Source organism: Doryrhamphus excisus, chromosome 14 (assembly GCF_030265055.1).
Source record: "Doryrhamphus excisus isolate RoL2022-K1 chromosome 14, RoL_Dexc_1.0, whole genome shotgun sequence".
NCBI classification, from domain to species: domain Eukaryota; kingdom Metazoa; phylum Chordata; class Actinopteri; order Syngnathiformes; family Syngnathidae; genus Doryrhamphus; species Doryrhamphus excisus.
Genome location: NC_080479.1, coordinates 8,644,271 through 8,668,622, shown reverse-complemented (window position 1 = coordinate 8,668,622; position 24,352 = coordinate 8,644,271). Strand labels below are relative to the sequence as shown.

General features: G+C 44.5%; 1 protein-coding gene across 1 annotated transcript in view; it reads right to left on the bottom strand.

Annotated features, from left to right (window-relative positions):
• Positions 1-8,825: 8,825 nt before the first annotated feature.
• Positions 8,826-24,352, bottom strand: part of pvrl2l (PVR cell adhesion molecule related 2 like) — a 136,203-nt gene continuing 120,676 nt past the window's right edge. Inside the window, exons 7-10 of the mRNA XM_058047573.1 lie at positions 12,190-12,319; positions 11,931-11,988; positions 11,661-11,756; positions 8,826-11,401 (exon numbers count right to left, since the gene is read on the bottom strand). Of these exons, the coding sequence (XP_057903556.1) occupies positions 11,243-11,401; positions 11,661-11,756; positions 11,931-11,988; positions 12,190-12,319 (443 nt within the window). The 3' untranslated portion in view covers positions 8,826-11,242. The remainder of the gene's footprint in view (positions 11,402-11,660; positions 11,757-11,930; positions 11,989-12,189; positions 12,320-24,352) is intronic.

Here is a 24,352-nt window from a genome sequence, read left to right as displayed (position 1 = left end):
GCGTCTAACCTGCAGTTGTAAAAGTTAAATCCTGGAATAAAATCTACTTTAAATTACACTTATTACAGTTAGTGATTTCTGCTAAAGTCTCACAAAAAACTAGGTAACAGTTTAACAAACAAAACATCTGAAAGGTTTGGGCCAAATCCGCCTGGCGCGTGTTTATGCAAAAAAGTTAAAAAATGGGCAGATTCTCAATGGGCGTCAAGACAGGAGGCTTTTTAAATGCTCATAACACTTTCATAACACTGGTTATGAAAGTCGGTGCACCGTTAGGCCTACAGACAGACCGCAGACACTGGGGGGGTGGAGCAAGAAAACAGACAGTTAAGCTCATTTTCTCAGAGATGCTAAATGACAAAGACGTCATGCAGCTTATAATAAAAAGGGGATGGGGGTGAAAGAACAACACCCTATGATGGTCTTATGTGGCCTAACTGGAGCTTCACCAACTTTTATTTTTGTACGCAGCACCTGCTGTGGTGGATTAGACAATTACGCAGCACCGATGGACCCATGAGCCAACTACACACAGATGATTGACGGAACAACATACCTTATACAACACAATGTGTGTGTGTGTGTATGTGGGGGGGGGATCAATAGTGGCCTCCGTCATAATTGCAACATGGCCTGATTTTGAGCCCCTCCTGTCATTGCTGCAGCTGCTCCATCCATCACTTCTATGGAACAAAGCAATAATACAAATATTGATACCATTTTTTTATGAAATACATCATTAATTTAAGTAAATAAGTCCAAAAACTTGTAGACCATGCAGGGGCGTCACTAGGTTCTGAGGACAGGAGGGGGCTTAGCCCCCTGGAGATGCACAGGATATGAATGAATGTAGTAGACATTCAAAAAAATCCAAAAAACAAATAAGGAACAAGAAGCGGGATATAACTTTCCCACTTTTGGACAGCTTTAGTAGAGATACTCAATTGTTTTAGGCCACCATTAAATTTACACAAGTACACACAATCTACACTGCTAAACCGCTGCTCAAGCGGTTCTGTCCACTGGACAGTCATCAATTATATCATAATCATTCATTCATTCATTCATTCATTTTCTACCGCTTTTTCCTCATGACTGTCGTGGGGGTGCTGGAGCCTATCCCAGCTGGCCTCTTGCGAGAGGCGGGGTACACCCTGGACTGGTGGCCAGCCAATCACAGGGCACATATAGACAAACAACCATTCACACTCACATTCATACCTATGGACAATTTGGAGTGGCCAATTAACCTAGCATGTTTTTGGAATGTGGGAGGAAACCGGAGTACCCGGAGAAAACCCACGCATGCACGGGGAGAACATGCAAACTCAGAGAGCATGCAAACACACAGAGATGGCCGAGGGTGGAATTGAACTTGGGTGCTAACCGTGCAGCCCCTTTTTTCCTTTGAAATATTAAAGAAAAAGTGGTAATATTATGACAAACAAACCAAACAAAATGAAGACATCATTTGTGAAAAATGCTAACTGAGGTAAAAAGCTATATCGGAGAAGCCAGGATGGAGCTTCATTTAACGTTTGAGTGTGTTTTGTTACGTAACGACAAAGTGTTGTCTGTGCCCCCAAAAAAGAGGCCTCGTCTGAAGGCTGAGTTATGTAAGGTAACACGTTGTTGCGTTTTGGGCGGCGAGGAAACCATTTTGACCAGAAGGTATCACTCTCTCGCCTTTCAGGAACGTTCTACACTGATTCACACACCTTCAGTTCAGGTTGTGTATCACATTAAAGTGTGTGTGCAACACCTGCCAAGCACCTGTCATGATAGCAGGGCCCTGTGTGTGTGTGTGTGTGTGTGTGTGGACCCACTTAGCCGACAGTTGTGTAACTGCAGGATATGTCTGCGTTCAGTCATGCAACCTTAATGTGTATCAGCGTTCACGGCACATTGCTTGATGCTGCCTCACACACACACACACACACACACAAACACACACATACACGGACAACGCCAGTGATAACAATGTGACGAGTACACTCCGAGTAAAGGTGATGTGAATACAACAACATTCCGCGAACTGAATATTTAGTGATACTGCTGCAAATGTCTTGGCAAGCGATATCATCCGCCTCCACCGCCGACCAGAGCCGAGCTGCCTACCTTGGAGCCACGGAGCAGCTGCTCCATTAGAGATGCTCCACCAAATACTCTTGCTTGCGTTACTTAGACGCCCTGTCCTGAGGGCTAATGCAGCTTTATGGTTACGACTGTAAGACCATTAGGACCCTAAGGTGGTGGCCTAGTGGTTAGCATGTTGGCCACGCAGTCAGGAAGACCGTGTTCAGATCTCCATTTGGGTATCTGTGTGTGAGGTTAGTATAGGTTTCCTTTGACATACGAATAGATACATGTTCACATTAGGCCTATTTTGGGGGGACTTCTGTCCCCCCCAAAATGTGATATTTTTTTTATAGATTTTTAATTTTTTTTATAGATTAATAATAATAGTCCATAATTGTCCATATGTATGAATGTGAGTGTGAATGGTTGTTTGTCTATATGTGCCCTGTGATTGGCTGGCCACCAGTCCAGGGTGTACCCCGCCTCTCCCCCAAAGACAGCTGGGATAGGCTCCAGCACCCCCGCGTCCCTTGTGAGGATAAGTGGTAGAAAATGAATGAATGAATAGTGATTTGGTCAGCGGTAAACGTAGCTGAAATGCTCCTGATTTCATGTACTGGTGCTGCTCTTTAAGGCCTGGCTCCGCTTTGGTAGCAACAGTACCGAGAAATGTGTCTGGAGTAACCTTGTGGACGACCTTGATGGAGGGGGCTGGCGAGGAGACGAGAGGAGAAGAAGATGGGCAAGGATGCGTGTGGGACTGAAAAGTGGGAATCATGAAGGTCTTTCCCTGCCTTTCTCTCTTTTCTGCTCCTTCCATTCCCATCCATGCACACTCAAGTGTTGCGTAATCCCCAGCATGCATGGGGGTGGGGGTGAGAAGGAGCGAGAAACCAAACAATGCAACACACACACACACACACACACACACACACACAGATCCAAAAAGAAATAGGACATGTACTGTAATGGTTTTTCACGCTGTCATGAGTCTTAAGGAAGCCTGCAGATGATGATGAAGAGGGTGGGAGGGGGGGGGGGGCACGGTTGCCTGGTAACCATCAAGCGACAAAGATCTGGGATGAAGATACATCATGAATTAGACAACACTGGATGGGCTAAAGCAGGGGTCTCAAACACGCGCCTGCGGGCCAAATGTGGCCCACAGGACACTAGTTTGAGGCCCCCGCCTTGATATGAAAGTTTAATGTTAGTGCGGCCCGCGCAAGTTTGATATGGATGCTGTATGGTATCATGTACCCAGAAAAAATGATTACGTTTGATTAATGTTCATGTTAAAGGTTAAATAACTGTTAATAGTTATCCTCCCTATCCGTGTGGAAGTGGTAAGTTTTTGGCTATTTAAGTTTGAAGGAAATAACTTGGAGGCTACCGTTTAGGTCGCTAGCTCTCTAGTTTGCGAGTTAGCATGTGTCTCAAGACCCTGCAGTTGCGCAATATGTTGTAAATAAAAAGAGTATAAATGTGACTATAGTCGTGTTTTGTCATGTCTACAGGGCTCTAATAATGCTTTGTTCATTTTAATCTGAAAAAAATAATTTGTCTACCCACCAACTATATGTGGTTTCTTAAGTTTTTATTATTTGCCGTTTTATTATTATATTTATTTATTACTAATTGATTGATTTTCTTTATTCTTGATTTGTTTATTTATTTTTCATCTTATTTTGTGCAGAAAAATAAAAATTAAGATATTTGAGAACAGTGGAATGTTTTATCATAGCTTTTATTGTAGAAAATCGGAACCAAAGCACTGAAAAAGTTTGTATATTTTTCTGTTTTTAATAAATGCGTTTTTTTCTTTTTTGGAAAACCTGATGCGGACCAGCCTTGCCCAGACCCTAGCTCCAGTGGCCCCCAGGTAAATTGAGTTTGAGACCCCTGGGCTAAAGTATTGGGACACCACTCTCCATTGTCCTGGGAAGACTTTGGAAAGGGTCTGAGGGAACTTCTGTGCATCTTGACGTCTGGCGGAGGACCCCACAAACTGGGGGGTGGGGGGGTGGGGGGGCATTTGCCATACAATTTGAGCTGGAAACAAACAAAGCTAATAAAAACATAAAAATTTCATCCATCCATTTTCTATGCCGTTTATCCTGACTAGGGTGGCTATTATGCTGGAGCCTATCCCAGCTGTCTTTGTATTTGGATAGCCCCCCCCCCCCCCCCGCCCACTGCACTACAAAGTGATGATCGCTCATGACAACATTAATCAATCATTACTCAATCGACCTGAGTGATGAAGTCACCTCCGTCATGTCACACGGCACACGTGCACGTATGGGAACGAGGACGACCTTGTGGAGGAAAATCGGCGGCCATTCATCATTATGTTGCGGCTCCAGCCATGCAAAGAGGAGGAGGAGATAAGGGAGGACCTTGAGATACCATCGGTTCTTCACACCTGCCTGGAAAAACCTGCGGATGTTAAATAGTGGCTGTACAGTAGCAGGAGATAACATCGGCCATCACAACAGGCCTCCCAAATGATGCTGTATTGCTAAAATTAATAACTTTAACCAATGAATTAAGTAACAGTGAAATAATATTGTATACATTTATATTAAAAAAGGATCATATTCAACTCGGGCGGCACAGCGGTCCAGTGGTTAGCACGCAGACCTCACAGCTAGGAGACCAGGGTTCAATTCCATCCTCGGCCATCTCTGTGTGGAGTTTGCATGTTGTCCATAGGTATGAATGTGAGTGTGAATGGTTGTTTGTCTATATGTGCCCTGTGATTGGCTGGCCACCAGTCCAGGGTGTACCCCGCCTCTCGCCCGAAGACAACTGGGATAGGCTCCAGCACCCCCGCGACCTCCCCCCGCGACCCTCGTGAGGATAAACGGAAGAAGATGAATGAATATTTTATTTTGGCGGCACGGTGAGCAAGTGGTTAGCGCGCAGACCTCACAGCTAGGAGACCAGGGTTCAATTCCACCCTCGGCTATCTCTGTGTGGAGTTTCCCCAAGCATGTGTGGGTTTTCTCCGGGTACTCCAAAAACATGCTAGGTTAATTAGCCACTCCAAATTGTCCATTGGTATGAATGTGAGTGTGAATGGTTGTTTGTCTATATGTGCCCTGTGATTGGCTGGCCACCAGTCCAGGGTGTACCCCGCCTCTTGCCCGAAGACAGCTGGGATAGGCTCCAGCACCCCCGTGACCCTTGTGAGGAAAAGCGGTAGAAAATGAATGAATGAATGAATGAATATTAAAAAAGATGATATTCAACTCACTGACTCTAGTATCAGAAGTCAACTCTACAAAAACTACAATGGGCTTAGCGTGCAGCCCTGAGGAACCCCGGTCCCTGTCACTACTGTGCTATACCACTTGGTTTTAATTCCAGCATATTTTCATGTGTGTATTCCACGTGAAAGCGGTGCTATGCTACACCGGGCAGGATGACGGAGGCGGGACTACCATTGACGCCTTTTAGAGCTCGCTAATACGTTGCACCGATGTCACGTCTCGTCTCGAAGGTAGGAAGTCACTCGGGCACGCCTCTATCAGTGAAAGGAACAGAGCGATGTGGGGGGGTGGCCGGTCAGATGGAGTGATGGAGTTTAATTTTAGACCGCTTCTATAAATAAACTCTGCCAATCACACACACACACGATTCCATGCAATCAATGTTTGACGCCGCTGCTCCAAAGGAGAAAGGGGGTGGGGGGGGGGGTGTTGTTGCCTGGCAACCCAATCCTGACTTTGCAGGTCATGTGACTGGACACACACACAAGGGAGTTACCCACTTGAGTGTGTGAGCCAGACGACCACCAAATATGGACGACATACCTGCCCGGGGGCGGGGGTGCACACTTTGCCAACAGTCGTGGGTTAAAAAGGAGCACGGAGGGTGCCTGGGGGTGTTTGGGGATGTTCCTCGGCGCTTTCAAACTTGCTATAAATAACATTCACGTGGGTTGGGTTCTGTCTGGGTCAACTCCAGTGCCACCATAATCCACCGCACGGCGTCTCGTCACTTCATTAATGAGTCTGGTGTGGCGCTAATGTCAATATTAGCGCACGCACGCTCACACGCTCACCTTGACAGGCACAAAACACCCCGGCCGCCACCCCTCCCCACAGCCTCTGCCGCTCATTGGATAAGAGAAGCAGCAAGGGAAGGCTCTGATTGGCTGCCAGCATCCAGCCTGTTGCTGGGCTGTTTCCATGGCGATGACTATCAGCTTGCTTCTCAGCGAGACAACAAGAGAGAGAGAGTGAGAGAGAGGCAGTGGTTTGGTCCAGTGTTGAAAAGATAGGAATTAAGGAATCAAAGGATGCAGCCAAGGATGCTGGGAGGGATGCCAGCATCCTTCACGTCATCCGCCAGCACACCAGGAATTCACCATCTCACGAATGAGCCAATAACAACACAAGTCAGTTTATCAACACTTCCTTCACCCACAATGTTAGCTCGCAGGGGGAGCCTCCAGTCCAGTGTGTGGTTACCATGGCAACCCCAAGCAGGTGGTGTGTGTGTGTGTGTGTGTGTGTAAGGAAAGCAATGAAAGCCCCTCTCGGCAGGCATAATCAATTCGGCTTCCGTCAAGGAGGCCCCTTCTCGACCTTCAAGCGTCCCCCGGAAGTGTGAAGGAGATGCTGCACCCTCTCATCTTTCCCTCTTCTTCTCTTACTGCTGTCAACTGCTCCCTCTGCTGGACGTCTGCTGTAATAACACCCTTTTTACTGCCGTTCTCGATGTCGATAGATACATAAGTACATACAGGATCACACATTATTCATGATGATGTGATTTTTCACGTTGAGTATGTTTATCATAATAAAACACAAGATAATAATTTTACGGCCACGGGTTTCCAAAGTGCGATTTTTTTGTAACGACTCTTAGCATGCCAGCAAAGAGTGGCAAAATTGTTAGCTAAAAAATTCAATCAAAACGAACAAAAACAACAACAAAAGTGGGGAAAAAAAGTGCAGTAATTTTACTGCAAAATAACAAGGCGCATCAGTGCTACGTGTAAGTACCACTTAAATAAGAAGTACACCCAGTGATCCACTTGCTTTCCGTCACCTGCACTTTCACACGTCTGCCACAAGAGGGCAGTGTGGCAGCGGCCAAGGCTGAAGTTGCCGCAGGAGATTTTTATTCATTTCACAGCATAATCATAACAGTATTGATTTACAAAGGAGCTCATTTACAAGCTTGCTATTGATCACCTGGGTTTGTTATTGCACTCCTAAATCAAGCAGCAAATTCAATACCATCTCTCTTCTTACTTCTTTACTTCTTCATCCCGTATCGACCTGGCCTAACTGTGTTATTCTTCATATTTGGATTTATAAAACAAAAAATAGATGCAGAAACATTTTTCTCAATTGTTTTCCCCCATGGAAGATTTGTATTAATACATTTTTTGATGACCCAAATACTGGATGAATATTTAATGGACCAATATATTTAATTTATACATTTTAAATATATACATTTTTAACTAGCCAATACTTTTTATGTATTTAAAATATTTTAGTTTAATAATTCTATTTAAAATAATAATAATATGAAAACATTGTATAATATTGTGACAATCAGACTTACTTTTTCCAAGTCTATAAGCTATAACACAAATTCCAGAGGTGGCAGGAAGACCAGATATCCCTCCAAGTCCATCACCTATGAGTCCCAAAACCCCCAAATTTTCCACACAAATGTCCCCAGAGATGCCTGGACGTTACAGTACAGTGTAGTATTGTACAAACACATCAAGTCCACTCACCAACATGCGCATCCACTTGATAATCCACCTGGTGTCAATCCGGGTCCCAGTACTCCACGGTGCAGATGGAATCCAGTCAACAAATGGAAATGTTAGCGTTAGTTCATTCATTCATACATTTTCTACCACTTTTGGCCAGCCAATCACAGGGCACATATAGACAAACAACCATTCACACTCACATTCATACCTATGGGCAATTTGGAGTGGCCAATTAACCTAGCATGTTTTTGGAATGTGGGAGGAAACCGGAGTACCCGGAGAAAACCCACGCATGCACGGGGAGAACATGCAAACTCCACACAGAGATGGCAGAGGGTGGAATTGAACCCTGGTCTCCTAGCCGTGCAGCCGCTACTTAGCTTCCAATTAGTTTATTCTAAACTTAAGAAACGGAGTGGGGAAGAAGGACAAAGAAAGAAGCCAAAAAACGGACCACTTCCACACGGAATTGGAGGAGACCTTTTTTGCACTACGTTGGACATGCCATGGCTGACTTCATGCAGCGTTAAGGTAATGTACTGGGAGGTAACGTCTCAACACTGTAACATTACTGACACCTAGTGGCCAGAATACTACATAGAAGTTGTCTTTCAATATCTATAATATTCATCCACCATCCTGATCAAGGATCAAGAATAAGTAAACAACGTCCACACAGAGAGGGCCGAGGGTGGAATTGAACCTTGGTCTCCTAGCTGTGAGGTCTGCACGCTAACCACTTGACCGCCGTGCCGCCAGTGTTAGTTCGTTAGGGACATGCAGAGACTTGAGGACCTTTCCTTCCTCGCTATGCTAAATTATGCTAAGCTATGCTAGCCTATGCTAAGCTATGTTAAGCTAAGCAGCAGGTTAATAACTCACCCTGCGGCCAATAACCAAACAAAAGGCGGGCTGTTGTTTAAACTTTATTGGACAAGACAATGACCTGTAAAACACATACATACAACATCTTTACCCCCCCCCCCCACCCCCACCCCCACCAAAGCTCACAAAACAAACCTTGTGAGAAGAGAAACCAAGAAAAAGACATCTCCAGTGTCAACCTGCTTGGATTTCACGCTGATTGTGTTGCTGTGATCAAATGGAAAAGTAAAAAAAAAGCAAGTAAAAGAAAGGCACGTGTGGCTCTGTGATGGAAAAAGTGTGACGGATTCATGCGGAAAAACACGACCGGAGCCTTTTAACACCGTTTTTTTTGGGAGGGGGATTAGCTAACCGCTAATAAATCCTCACACTTTGTGTGCTTGATGTTGCTTTTGTCAAGATTGTCTTTTCCTTCTTACGCTCACTCACAGAAAAGTCCGGCGATATTTAATCATATAGATCTCAAAGGGCTAATTAAACACCAGCTGCGGGCCAATAGGGGCCCTTGTGCCGCATTTTGGACACCCTTACATTGGATTGCGCGCACACTTCAAAGTCAACACAAAAAAGTCCCTTTTTTAACCAATGGAATTTAAACAGCAGCAAAAAGAATCCCTTTTTTGGAGATTTGAAAAGATATTTTCCATAAAATAAGGGATGATAAAATTAAAAAAAAAATAGCTACAGGCTGCAAATGGATCCTGATAATGTGTGATTTCAATAAATAATAAAATAAAATTAAAAAAATGCCAAAAATCTGTCATGTTGACTCAGATTTGTGCTTGATGTTCCTTTTCCGTAAAGAAAAAAGCTTTGGAAAGAAGAAGCCATCCATCATGCCATGCACGGTTACATCAACACTCATTACAATTGCTTTTTTACATGGTCAGCACACTTTTTTTTTTTAGTTGTTACGACCACTTCGGTTAAAAACACTTGGACCACACCCCCATCCCGGCCACAGAGGCACTGAGAACAACTACTGTACTCTATATGTATATACTTGGTTTTTATACGACAATTCATTATTATTATTATTATTCAACAATATGAGCAGTACTATTTACAATATTGGTCATTTGGTAGCATGTTGACATCCAGTGTAATGGCAGTATTTACCCCCCCATACGCTCGGCGGGCACTTCATTGGGGACACAGAGATTGTAAAAAGATTGAAATATGTGTTTATGATTGTGCTTGTAGTACATTATTATCTACTTTAGCGCAGCAAAATATTAGAAACAGCTCAACAAGGGAAGCTAAACTTCATTTCATTATTTCTTGATTTTTACACCTAAGTATGGAAATCAATGAAATGATGATTGATACCTTCCAGAAGTTGAGCATGAATTGTCATTTTTGCATTTTGGGTCGCCGTAGGTCAGCGGTCTCAAACACACGGTCCACGGGCCAAATGTGGCCCGCAGGACACTAGTTTGAGGCCCCCGCCTTGATATGAAAGTTTAATGTTAGTGCGGCCCGTGCAAGTTTGATATGGATGCTGTATGGTATCATGTACCTAGAAAAAATTATTACGTTGGATTAATGTTCATGTTAAAGGTTAAATAACTGTTAATAGTTATCCTCCCTATCCATGTGGAAGTGGTAAGTTTTTCGCTTTTTAAGTTTAAAGGAAATAAACGGAGGCTACCGTTTAGGTCGCTAGCTCTCTAGTTTGCGAGTTAGCATGTGTCTCAAGACCCTGCAGTTGCGCAATATGTTGTAAATAAAAAGAGTATACATGTGACTATAGTCGTGTTTTGTCATGTCTACAGGGCTCTAATAATGCTTTGTTCATTTTAATCTGAAAAAATAATTTGTCTACCCACCAACTATATGTGGTTTCTTAAGTTTTTATTATTTGCCGTTTTATTATTATTATAATATTTATTTATTTATTACTGATTGATTGATTTTCTTGATTTGTTTATTTATTTTTCATCTTATTTTGTGTAGAAAAATAAAAAGTAAGATATTTGAGAACAGTGGAATGTTTTATCAGAGCTTTTATTGTAGAAAATCGGAACCAAAGCAAAGTTTATTAATAAATGTGTTTTTTGTTTTTTTTTGGAAAACCTGATGCAGCCCAGCCTTGCCCAGACCTTAGCTCCAGTGGCCCCCAGGTAAATTGAGTTTGAGACCCCTGCCGTAGGTGGTGTACCTAATGAAGTGTCCGGTGTGTGCACATGCACGACTTGTGTTACATTCCGTGTGATGTCCTGAACATTAGTGTGTGTGCGCAAAGTACAAAAACAAAACACAAAGAAAATAACGATGCATTGTTGCTAGGTGACAGGTGATGACGTCACCTGGTCCTCCGGGTAGCAAATAAAAGCGGGAGGCGTCTCGGTAACTACACGGGCGCCACGACAACCAAAACGAGACGCGTCATGCTATTGCGGTTGGACCGTTAAAAGGTCACACAAGCCGGCATGAGGAACTGAAAAGTGTGTGGGGTTAAAAAGTCGAATAAGTCCAAAGGGAGTGGTCCTCCTGGTACCCCCGGGGGCGACGGCGGCCGGTGGGCGGGGTTCACACATACATGGCCGGGGACACAAAGCTCTCGCCCCGAGCAATGTGGGCCGCCGGCGCGGGCTCGTGATTGGCGGAGGCCAGGTCGGTGTCGTCGTCGTCCGGCAGCGGGGGACCGCCCCCGTTCAGGGCACCCGACGTCTCACCGCTGATGGATTTCTGTTGGATGAACCAAATGTACAGAACGCCCCCGTCAACCATAATGACATGAAAATATGTAGCATGCGTTCTATAGAGTATATTCTACATGTGGTATTGAACTACAACTACTGAATGCAGCTGAGGTCAAAGGTCATATGGGAGGGGAGAACCCTGATGATTTTTTAACTATAGTGCTTCTATGTACAGTAGGTCATAGGTCATATGAGCTTATTAATAAGAATATTAGCCTAATAATATCTGTGTGTGTGTGTGTTACCCGGACTGTGTCGCCTCCCGTGGGTTCGTAGTAGACGTCCCCCGGGCTGAGCGGCGCCATCTCCGTGGCGGCAGGCGGTTCTGACGGCTTGTTGAGCTGCGAGGAAGATGAGCTCAGCTGCTGAGTCATTTCAATGCTAATTGTTGACACACTTAAAGTAGAATCCATCAACGTTATTAGCTCTCAATGGATTCCCCGTGTGTACGACAACAGTCACTCATCGATGGATGGATTGATTGATTGATTGATTGACAGCCTGTGTTCACTCACCAGCTCCGTGGAGCCGCTGCTCTTCACCGGGGGCGGGGGCTTGTGTTTGGGGGGGGCGCTGATTGAACGAGAAAGAAGGACAATCGTCAAACTTTGAAGGTGCGAGCCGAGCGCGACCGTTAAGAGCAAGAAGTCTGTTAGCGAAACGCGACCCGTTCCGATAGCCGCCACCCCATGAAGGTAGCTACCATCAGTCCTCTACCACTTCCCCCTCATTGAGTCCCCATTGCCATATAGGCTTTGGTTTCAAATGACTCACTCAGCGTCCTCCTGGCGTTTGCGGATGAAGAAGATGAGTCCCACGATGGCGCCGATGACGACCAGGGTGCCCAGGATGCCGCCGACGATGGCGCCCGTGGACGGGCCGGAGGAGATCAGACGTTCTTTCTCTAGAGGACACAAAAAAGAAGAAGATGGACTCTTCAGTACATGAAAACAGTGAGCTTAATCCTTATGCAGGTATGAAATAAAATATGAAAAGTATGAAAGAAACATCAAAAGAAGCTTTGAGTTTGAGACGTTTCTTTCTTTGAGGGAAGGTATTCGCTGCTTCTCTGTCTTCTAATAGTTCTAATTTACACACCTCGTTGTCCTCATACTTGGTAAGGCAAGATAAGAGCTTAAAAACAAGCTTTAAAACAACAAAGTGAACCGTGAAGAGTTGGTTTCTACATTGCAGCGATGAGACCATCAACCCTGAAACATGCCCATCCATCATCGTTCCTTTCATGAGTTACTCTCATTGCTCTCCAGCTGAGGTATTTCTCCAAATTCTTATTTTCAAATGAGTTCTTATACTCCAAAACTTCCCATCTGATCTCTTAGCAACAAGAACTACTTCACTTCATCACCAGCCTCTCCTTCAGTTTGTAGTCTACTCCAAGGTCACGGTGCCTCCTTCATCCTTCATCTTGCTTTTAAAACAATAAAACAAACGTACGCCTCCGTGCTGTCAAGCGTCTGCGCCGCAAGGTGACGCATCGCATTTCCACATCACGCGCAGCACCAAACAGATCTTCCACGCCGAAACTAAATACTCTTAAATAGGAAGGCAGACCTCCTTTCCTTAGGCTTGTTTGCTCATCACCAGCAGGTGGCAGTGTGCTGCAAGCATACATACATGCAGATACAGATAGATAGATAGATGCATGCATGGCCAGACACAGGAAGACAGACAGATACTAGATAGAGAGATGGATGGATAAATGATGGATGGACAGATGCATATAGACAGATGATGGATAATAATAAATGAATGGCTGAATGAACAGATGGATGGATGGATAATTGGTAAATGGATGGACGGATAGACCGATGGACAGATGGATGGACTAATGGACAGATGGGGACATAGAGTAGATACACATACCTGTCAAGAGTAGCGGCAGGGAGATGGATATACAGACGGACAAACAAATAAATGGATGGACAGATATACATATATAGACGGATGGATTGCTAGCTAGATTGGTAGCTCGGTCTTTCCTCCCACAGCAGAGAAAAAAACATGTCAGATGTTTGATGTCTAGTTAGATAAACACATCAATAGCTAGATAGATAGGTAGCTCGCAGGATAGATAGAGAGATCAATAGCTAGGTACACAGAGCTAGCTAGGAAGATGGCTACTAACTAGATAGAAACTGATGTATAGCTAGATAAATAGGTATCTTGCTAGGTAGACAGACAGATGGACAGCTAGATAGATAGGTAGCGAGCTAGCTAACTAGATAGATATACATATGTATAACTAGATAGATAAGTAGCTAGCTAGACAAATGGATAGCTAGATAGATAGGTAGCTAGCTAACTAGATAGATAGACAGATGTATAACTAGATAGATAGATAAGTATCTAGCTATACAAATTGATAGCTAGATAGGTAGCTAGCTAGATGGAGGTATAACTAGACAGATAGATAAGTAGTTAGCTAGCTAGCTAGACAAATGGATAGCTAGATAGATAGATAGATAGATAGATAGATAGATAGATAGATAGATAGATAGATAGATAGATAGATAGATAGATAGATAGATAGATAGATAGATAGATAGATAGATAGATAGATAGATAGATAGCTAACTAGATAGACTGATGTATAACTAGATAGATAGATAGGTAGCTAGCTAGCTAGATAGACTGATGTATAATTAGATAGATATGTAGCTAGCTAGCGAGCTAGCTAGGTATCTTGCTAGGTACACAGACAGATGGACAGCTAGATAGGTAGCTAGCTAGCCAGCTAGATAGACTGATGTATAACCAGATAGATAGGTAGCTAGCTAGCTAGGTATCGTGCTAGGTAGACAGACAGACAGATGGACAGCTAGATAGGTAGCTAGCTTGCTAGCTAGATATAGACTGATGTATAACTAGATTAATAGGTAGCTAGCTAGCTAGATAGATAGATAGACTGATGTATAACTAGATCGATAGGTAGCTAGCTAGCTAGCTAGACAAGTGGATAGCCAGATATATAGGTATCTCGCTAGATAGATAGACAGATCAATAGGTATCTCAGTGGCTATTCCTGCATCGCTACCTGTTAGCTAGTGCGCAACTTCATCATCTCCAAATCATGTGTGCGGCTATCGTTTCAGTGGAATTCCAAGACGACCCGAAATGTGTTAAAGCTGCCGTAAGTAAGAGCGGTTGCTAAGTGAACGGCAAGTGCTAAAATTAGCACTTTTATGTATTGTGGGGTATATTTAAGTCAGAACAATAACCTTTCTCTCTGATGCTAGGGGTGTCCTGGCTGGTCCAGTTGTATTACAAGAAGAGATTCAGGAGATTCTCATCATGAGGCCAGCCAGTGCAGCATCTGGATGTTTTTAAAGGCCTTCATTTGAAGCCAGATCTGTTACCTATTGTAGCTTTTAGTGCAGCATGTCAACATTGCATCGTTAGCCATGTGCTACAAGATGTTCCTTATTGTTGTTTTAAGTACAGTAGGCGTACAAGTAGTCTGTAAAGACAGACTGTTGTTTTTACGTGTTGCACTGATACTCGTCAAGCATCTCAACATTGCATCGCTAGCCGTGTGCTGCATGTTACTTACTGTTGCTTTAAATGTGCACACCATTGTTGTCATTTGTCTGCATGATGTTTATGTTGTTTGCATGAGGGAGGGGTCGCCTTGTCACAAGAACAAAGCAGCATGAAGAAGATGAGGAAGAGGAGGCCGCGTCTTTTTCCACTTTGTCCTCTTCTTGCCTTCTCTCCTTCTAACCTTCCTCATGCTTTTATCCCCCTCCCTCGCTGGGCTTCATCCCCTCTCATCCTTCAGACTACTTTATGCTGTCCTTCTGCACACACACACACACACACACACACACACACACACACACACGTTGTTTCCACTGTGGTGCCTCCCAGCACTGTCTGTTGATCACATCTCTCTGATGGAAAAATGGCCTTCCCTCACAAAAACGCCTATTTTTTAGCCTACAGACCCCCCCACCCTTAACACACACACACACTTCCAACAGTGACTCACCAAAAGCCACATTAGCATTAGCGCTCCCAATTTAAAGACAAATTGACTCACACACGCTGACGAGCACAAGCAGAGAAAACATAAATCCATAAACACGGTTAACAAGGATGTGTGTGCCCCCCCCCAACCCCCCCAGCATTAAAAGGACCTCCAGAATGACATGACAAGTGTACACAAATGACTGCAATCAGCCGCCAATTACGATGAATAAAGCAAGATGATTTTGGAGACTAAAAGCTTCTTTAGTCCTTTCAGGGGGACACTTGAGGAGGGGATGGGGGGGGGGGTGTTCGAGGAAAGAATAAAAAAGGTCAAGTACAGAGAGGGAGAGAGAGAACGCTTCCCCGAGCGCCTTCTCTGGGCAAGAACCCAAATGATTTCCACCCTTATTCCTTCCGTGGTGTTGAAGGGATCTGAGGGGGCGGGGGTCAAAGGTCAGACAATATTATGAAATCCAACAGGAATTCTATTCATGTCGCGCTTGATCTAGAACCCTTCTGAATCCTTAACCCTTAATCCGACAAGAACTCTATTGATTTTTTGATAATATTATCAAGTCTCCAGCTTTGATTATTTTGGACAATATTATCAAACCCAACAAGAACCCTATTGATTTTGTGTGTAATCCAATAAGAACCTTACTAAAGTTGAACAAGACCTGATCCAACAAGAACGCTATTGATTTTTATCTACTTTGCTCCGATCCGACATGTTTGAGGCAGCTTAGATCTTACAGCGAGAACCCGATTGACTTCTAAACGCCGTGTGTCCCTCGTGTCTTCATGGTGAAAACGCTGGAGGAGACCAGAAAGACGAGAAGACAAAGTCCTTGCGTCGAGCAGGACACGGCGGCGTCATGCGAGACCTCCTGTGGCTTTTGGACTTCTGCGGGATCCACTCAGCATCCTTCCCAGGAGGAGGACACGACCTTAACCTGTCGTGCCTCCCCCCCACACCCCCTCCCCACACCCGCCGTGTCCTTTGCCCTCACCCTCAGATGAATTATTGATGCTCTGAAGACTTTTTGTCCCCAAAAGGGAGGAAGTGTGTGCAATATGACACACGAGATAGAGATTTATCTGTCCACACACACACACACGTGTACACGCGCACACACACACGTACACGCGCGCACACACACACACAGCAAATGTTGACCTCTCAGTGGCTGTTTTGCATCCATATGTCTCCACCCACTTAACAGATTACACACTCGCTTCCTCAAAGTAGTGGGGCTGGTGGGGGGGGGGGGGGGGGGTGCATGTGCAGAAAAATGGCATGGCTCCCTGAATGATCCACAGCAAATGGCTTTATCTCAAAAGCCCCCCCGCCCCTCCACCCCCACTAGCCATTCACCATCAAAGTGGGTCAAAGCCTGGGAGGTCGAGAACGAGCGAGGGGGAAGGAGAGGAAGCAAAGAAGGGAGCAAAGGGGAGATGGAGGATGAAAAAAAAGGAGTGGGTAAGGGAGCGAGGGAGGAAGGAAAGGAGGCAAGATGCCATGGTGAGAGAGCAAAAGAGGGAGCAAAAGGGGGTTCAAGAGGAAAGGACGAGGGGGGGGGCTCCATTACATAGTGTGTAAAGGAGCGTGGGGGAGAGTAAGACAGCAAGAAGGAGAAAGGTCGTGAAAGTGAGGTAGCTACAGAGTGAGCAAAGAAGGAAAGGAGGCAGGAAGCTGGTGAGACAGCAAAGAAGGGAGCAAAAGAGGAAAGGATGGAGGAAGGACCCCAAAAGTACTGAGGGAGAATGCAGGGATGAAGGGAGGAAGGAAGGTCCTGAAGAAGGATGCAGAAAGTAGAGGATGAGGGGTCAAAGGAGGGATGAGAGGAAGTCGGAGAATAGGAAGCAAGGTAGCAAATTAGGGAGTGAGAGATTAGGAAATAAGTGTTACACTTATGAGTGTTGATGGCGCCATGCAGCCCAGATGACGGACTGGCTGGCTGAAGGGGCGGGGCTAAGCAGGCCATGCCCCCCAACGAGCACCTGACCAGCACAGGAAGCAGACGTGACAGTGGGCCACGTTCCATTTCAATCATGAGAGCTGGCTGCTCTCTTTTTGAACCTTTTTATTCTAGCGCTTTCTGCTCAGGTTAGAGGTCAAGGGAGCACTTTAACCTGTTTTATTCAACCTGTGCACACACACACACACACACACAGGGGGCCGCATGCCATTTAATGCCACTTTAAACACACTTCACCAATATCTTCAAGTCCCTCAGGCTTAAGTCGGGTGTGTTCTCTTGACAGCCATCATCACACCGCTCTGTGTGTGTGCGTGTGTGTCAATGCGCCACGTCTGGCCAATCATCCGTCATCCAGACGGGCAACTGGATGTGCGTCGCCATGGCAACCGCGGCTGTCAGTTAAACATCCATAAGCAATGAGCTGCAGGTGATGCAGCAAAGGTGGGAGCAAAGGTGAAGAGATGCACACAGGGACAGGACGGACTGGCAAAAGAAGCAGGAAAGGTTTCAATAACGATACCAGCGCCCTGCTGATGTTTCAATAACGATACCACCGCCCTGCTGATGTTTCAATAACGATACCACCGCCCTGCTGATGTTTCAATAACGATACCAGCACCCTGCTGATGTTTCAATAACGATACCACCGCCCTGCTGATGTTTCAATAACGATACCACCGCCCTGCTGATGTTTCAATAACGATACCACCGCCCTGCTGATGTTTCAATGATGATACCAGTGCCCTGCTGGTGATTCAATAACGATACCACCGCCCTGCTGATGATTCCATAACGATACCACCGCCCTGCTGATGTTTCAATAACGATACCATACCACTGCGCTGCTGATGATTCAATAACGATACCACCGCCCTGCTGATGATTATAACGATACCACCGCCCTGCTGATGATCTTATCACTGTCCGTTTCATAGGAGCATATCATGCCACATGTTCTAGGATACCATCTTTATCCTTCATGATGGTTGAGTAGTGCAAGCGGCTCATGTCTTTGCCTCTTTTTTTTTTTTTTTAGCAGTGTCACTTCACTTTCCTTTTCTTTGACAATCTCAGACAATTTTTTGTGAAATTTTGTGTGAGACAACATGTCATAAAGTGTCATTTGAATATGTCTGATGAAGGTCAAACAGACCAAAACGGTCTGAATAAACTGATGAACGAGAGCGACACAGAGTGTGCGGGAACCTTCTATTGAACACTTTGTTGGCTACGCCTGCTTCCTACGCACCTGGGAATCTTCAGGTGTGCTGAGACTGCATTCACTCTTGAAACACCATGAAATGAAATGTCATAAAAACCAAATGTCATGAAAGGAGGGCAGGTTGTGTATGAAAAAAAATACATTCTCCCAGTCAAATGTTGTTTTTGGTCCATTTTGCATTTTCTTTTTATGAGTGCGTCATAATCACAAAACATCATGAAGTGAAATGCCATAAACCAAAACGGTGTAAAACAAAATGCCATAAAGCAAAATGGCAAAATATCAAGGAACGCATGTTGTAAAACAAAACGTCATAAAACAAAATGCTGTAGAACAAAAAAAAATGTCATGAAATGTCATAAAATGAGGACTTCCAGTACATTAAAAAAAATTCCCAGTGCAATATTTCTTTGTTCCATTTTGTCTGAGATTCAGTTTTTGTTAATAACCTTTTTGCCATAATCACAAAAACATTGTATCATGAAACGCCATAAACCAAAATGGTGTAAAATGAAATGCGAGAACTGACTCGTGTAAACGAAATGCTGTAAAATGAAACCTGGCACAACAAAATGTCATAAAACAAAACATCATAAAACGAGGGCTGCCTGTGCATGAAAAAAAATCATGACTACATGAAAAAAATGTTTTTTCCATTTTGTTTGAGTTCACATTTTCTGTTTATGAATGAGACATAATCACAAAACGTTGCAAAGTGAAACGCCATAAGCCAAAATGGTGTAAAACAAAATGCCATAAAGCAAAATGGCAAATAACAAGGAACGCCTGTTGTAAAACAAAACATCATAAAACAAAATGCTGTAGAGCAAAATGTTATTAAAAAAAGTCATGAAATGTCATAAAATGAGGACTACCAGTACATTTAAAAAAATTTCCCGGTGCAATATTTATTTGTTCCATTTTGTCCGAGATTCAGTTTTTGTTAATAACCTTATCGCCATAATCTCAAAACATTGTATCGTGAAACGCCATAAACCAAAATGGTGTAAAATGAACTGCCCCGTGTAAACCAAAACATCATAAAACGAAATGAAACCTGGCACAACAAAATGTCATAAAACAAAATGTCATAAAACGAGGGCTGCCTGTGCATGAAAAAAATAATGACTACATGAAAAAAAATTTTTTTTCCATTTTGTGCGAGTTAACATTTTCTGTTTATGAATGAGATGTAATCACAAAACGTTGTAAAGTGAAACGCCATAAGCCAAAATGGTGTAAAACAAAATGCATTAAAAAACCTCATAAGCACAAAACAAGGAATGCCTTTAGTGAAGTGAAATATCATAAAATCCATTCATTCATTTTCTACTGCTTATCCTCACGAGGGTCGCGGGGGGTGCTGGAACCTATCCCAGCTGTCTTCGGGCGAGAGGCGGGGTACACCCTGGACTGGTGGCCAGCCAATCACAGGGCACATATAGACAAACAACCATTCACACTCACATTCATACCTATGGACAATTTGGAGTGGCCAATTAACCTAGCATGTTTTTGGAATGTGGGAGGAAACCGGAGTACCCGGAGAAAACCCAGAACATGCAGATAGCAGAGATTGAACTCGGGTCTCCTAGCCGCGCTAACCACTTGTCCGCCGTGCAGCCCATATCATAAAATGAAATGCTGTAAAAAGGAAATGCCATAAAACAAGGACCATCTGTCGATGAAAAAAACATTTCCCAGTCTTTTGTTGCATTTTGCTTGAGGGAAAGAAGGTACCAAATAATGGTGAAACAATATAAAGTGTTGATCTCCTGGTGGGCCCCACTCGCCCCTCATTTCACGCACACGTCAGCAGATATGCTCCAATACAATAAGCATTCAACTTGATACAGCCTGGCTGTGGAAAATATGCATCAGAATGATCATATGCTCTGAATGCCTGCACTAAGCATTGTGCACATTGTGGGTATTATTGGAGACTTTGACTGCGAAGAGCAACACTTCTCTTCCCGTCTCGTGTGCTGGCGGGGGGAAGCGTATGCTCGCTGCCATCCACTGCCATGCCAAATATCACTCACTCATTCACGTGCATGCTCACACACACACACACACACACACACACACCATGCTCAGAGCCCCCGCAGCCTCCCCGTCCTTGGAAGCATATCGGTCATCCCGCCGTCCTACACACACACACACACACACACATGCGTGCAAAAAGCAGCGTGGGCCAACCAACAATCCTAAAATAGTACAAATCATAATATCATGCACTCACACACACAGCTGCAGTAGCGAGACCGGGAACAATGTTTATGCACATGCACATATTCACACATACACACACACACACAGGAACACACACACTGCAGTGAGTATTAAGCCAGAGGGAAGGAGAAGAGCCCATCAGAGCTCCTCTGGAGGGAAACTGATAGAGTAAACAGACAGCGGCCATAAGCAGACTGTGTCATTGAACACAAAGCCATCCTTTACATATTGACATTTGCTTCTTCTTCATCCTCCTCGTAAGCATCTCATGATGCCATGAAACCATGATGGACGACTGGAACACCAACCGCAGTTGGGAAACGTAACGTCACGAAATGAAGAAAATGCTGTAAAACCAAACGTCGTAAAAGCGCCTGTACATGAAAAGTCATAGAGGTGAAGCATCATCGCGATTGGCCGAGGAAGTCCACTTCCAGGCGAGGGAAGAAGACTCATTCTTCACCCTCACAGCTAACAAACGACACACTGGGGGTGTGTTGTGGTCCCCAAACGAGAGGCGGGTCGATGGCTGCGTTGGGTCTGATTTGTCTCTTGTGGCTTACAGCACTAAAGTTTCGACCCCCCCCCCCCCCCCCCCCGCCATACTTTCCTCATTTCCTCCACAATCATCCATCACCTCCATGCTACACGTCTTAACTTCTCCACCTGACCCAATTTACTCATCCTCTGTCCCCTTTCCTCTCTTGCGCCGTACACCGCCCATAATCACCTGCACCAAATTCAGATGGAAGAATTTATTTGGTCTGTGTCATTTTGACACCAATGGACACCCCAAACTGCCCCCACAGCAGAATGAAAAAGTCCCATCTGTTTAATCTTTTGCCATATTCGGTAAACAAGGAAGTAGCCTACTAGCTAACAAGCATACAACACAACACAAATACTACATACTGTATATATATATATATATATATATATATATATATATATTCATTTTCTACCGCTTATCCTCACGAGGGTCGCGGGGAGCCTATCCCAGCTGTCTTTGGGTGAGAGGCAAGTACACCCTGGACTGGTGGCCAGCCAATCACAGGGCACATATAGACAAACAACCATTCACACTCACATTCATACCTATGGACAATTTGGAGTGGCCAATTAACCTAGCATGTTTTTGGAATGTGGGAGGAAACCGGAGTACCCGGAGAAAACCCACGCATGCACGGGGAGAACATGCAAACTCCACACAGAGATGACCGAGGGTGGGACTGAACCCTGGTCTGCGTGCTAACCACTCGACCGCCATGCAGCCGCTACTTAGCTTCCAATTAGTTTATTCTAAACTTAAGAAATGGAGTGGGGAGAAGGACAAAGAAAGAAGCCAAAAACGGACCACTTCCACACGGAATTGGAGGAGACCTTTTTTGCACTACGTTGGAAATATATATATATATATCTATCTTATACATATATATATATATCTTTTTACTGTTTATTTTCTCTTTTGGCTGCTTGAGTCACAATGGAAGCGTTCCCCCTTCCCTAAATCCAAACTAAAATAGTCCAGTCCCTCTAGGACCCCGAGAAGAAAGAGGCCTGCTAGCTAACAAACAGACACAATGAACACAAACATGGCGGCAACTCAAGTTTTGCATTTTTGTTCATCAAACTTCCATTTGAATCACGATAGTACTCCCCCCAAATCCGAAATGGAACAGTCCTGTCCATCAATGGAGACAAGAAGACTAGAAAAACCACCATAGACCAGCTACCAGCATACGTTGAGTTTCCGTGCTGGTAGCTGGTCTGGAGACCGGTTACCAGCATGACCAGTATATGTTGTGTTTCTGTGCTGGTAAGCATACCCGGTCATCCAGACCAGCATAGACCAGCTACCAGCACAACGTATGCTGGTCATGCTGGTAGCTGGTCTGGTTTTTTTCAGCAGGCGAGGCCTGCTAGCAAACAAACGGACTCACTGTAGCCAAGAAGTGTTCTGCTAGCTAACAAACAAACAGACAAAATAAACACAAACATGGCTGCCCCTCAATGTTTCCACTTTTCTTCACCAAAACTTCCTTTTAACTGATGATAGACGTGCTCCCCGCTTCCCCAAATCCAAAGTGGAACAGTCCAGTTCCTCGACTGAGCCAAGATGTGACCTGCTAGCTAACAAACTAATCAAATAAACAAACACAAACGTGGCTAGCTTGCTATGTTGCCACTTTTACGCATCAAACTTCCTTCTGAGTCATGATGGAAGCGTTCCCCTATTCCTAAAATGTAAATTGGTACAGACCCCAACCAGGAAAAAAAGAAGAAAAACAAATTCAGTGTCTCAAAAGGCATATTTTTATACTTCCACTTGAATGCGTTCACACGAAGCAGTACGCATCTTTGTGACTTTTGGACACCCCCTCCCTAATTTATTTAATTTTAATTTTATTTTAGATGTTTCTGTTTGAGTCATAATGAGTCACTCCAGAATCCCAAATGGTGCAGTCCAGGGCCTCCATGAACCAGGAAGTGGCCGATGCAGATGAACCAGCGACTACCTATGGTGTCCTATTCCTCTCCATGACTTCATAGCGTGGCCTCTTCCTCTCCAATATTTGTTCTGAGCTCCACCGTTTGTTATTGTTTGTGCAAAAAGTGTGACTTATGAGCGCCATTAAGAAACAATAAGCACACTCATCTTCTTTAACGCTTCAGGTGGAAGCGTCTCCTCATTTAGGAAAAGTACAGTAGCGCCTCGGGGAGCGGGGCGCAGAGAGCTCGGCGTTATCTTCAAACGGAGTGCGTGGCGGCGGCAGCGAGGAGGAGGAGGCGGCGAGTCGATAGCTGCGAGAAGAAAGTTGCAGAGGAGGCTTGTGAGGAGAGATTAGAAAGTGGGATCAAGAGACGAGACGAAGGAAGAGGAGGAGGAGAAGAAAAAGGCGGCGCTTGAAAAGGGAATCGCAAAGAGAGAAATAAAAAGAGGCTAAAAAGGAGATGGATTCCTCCCACGGAGCTCTTAAACTGAGAGTTGTGTGCCGAGATGAGCGATAGTGTTTGCGAGGTTAACAGCCCAAAGCCCGGTGGGCTTGGGGGGGGTGACAAGACAAACACAGGCGCCTGAAAGAGATGGCACGAAGGAGAAAGCCCACACTCACCAGGGTAGCACTAATGTGCTGACTGATGCCCACACACACACAATACAATACACACAATACAATACACACAATACGATACACACAATACGATACACACAATACGATACACACAGCTACACAATAAACACCCATTATGATCGTCATCAACAACAATAAATGGGACCGCATACAATTCTGATTTAACACGACCTGGACACACGGTCATCACGGAAAGACGCTCCAAACATGACGGAAGTGTTCCCACCTTCCCACAATAAAAATGGAACAGTCCAGTCCATCTTGGGGGCCAAGAAGAGGCCTGCTAGCTAACAAAGTGACTAAATAAACAAACACAAACATGGTCACTTGTCAGCGTTTCCACCAGTGGCGTCATTAGGCCTATTTTTATTGATTTTTTT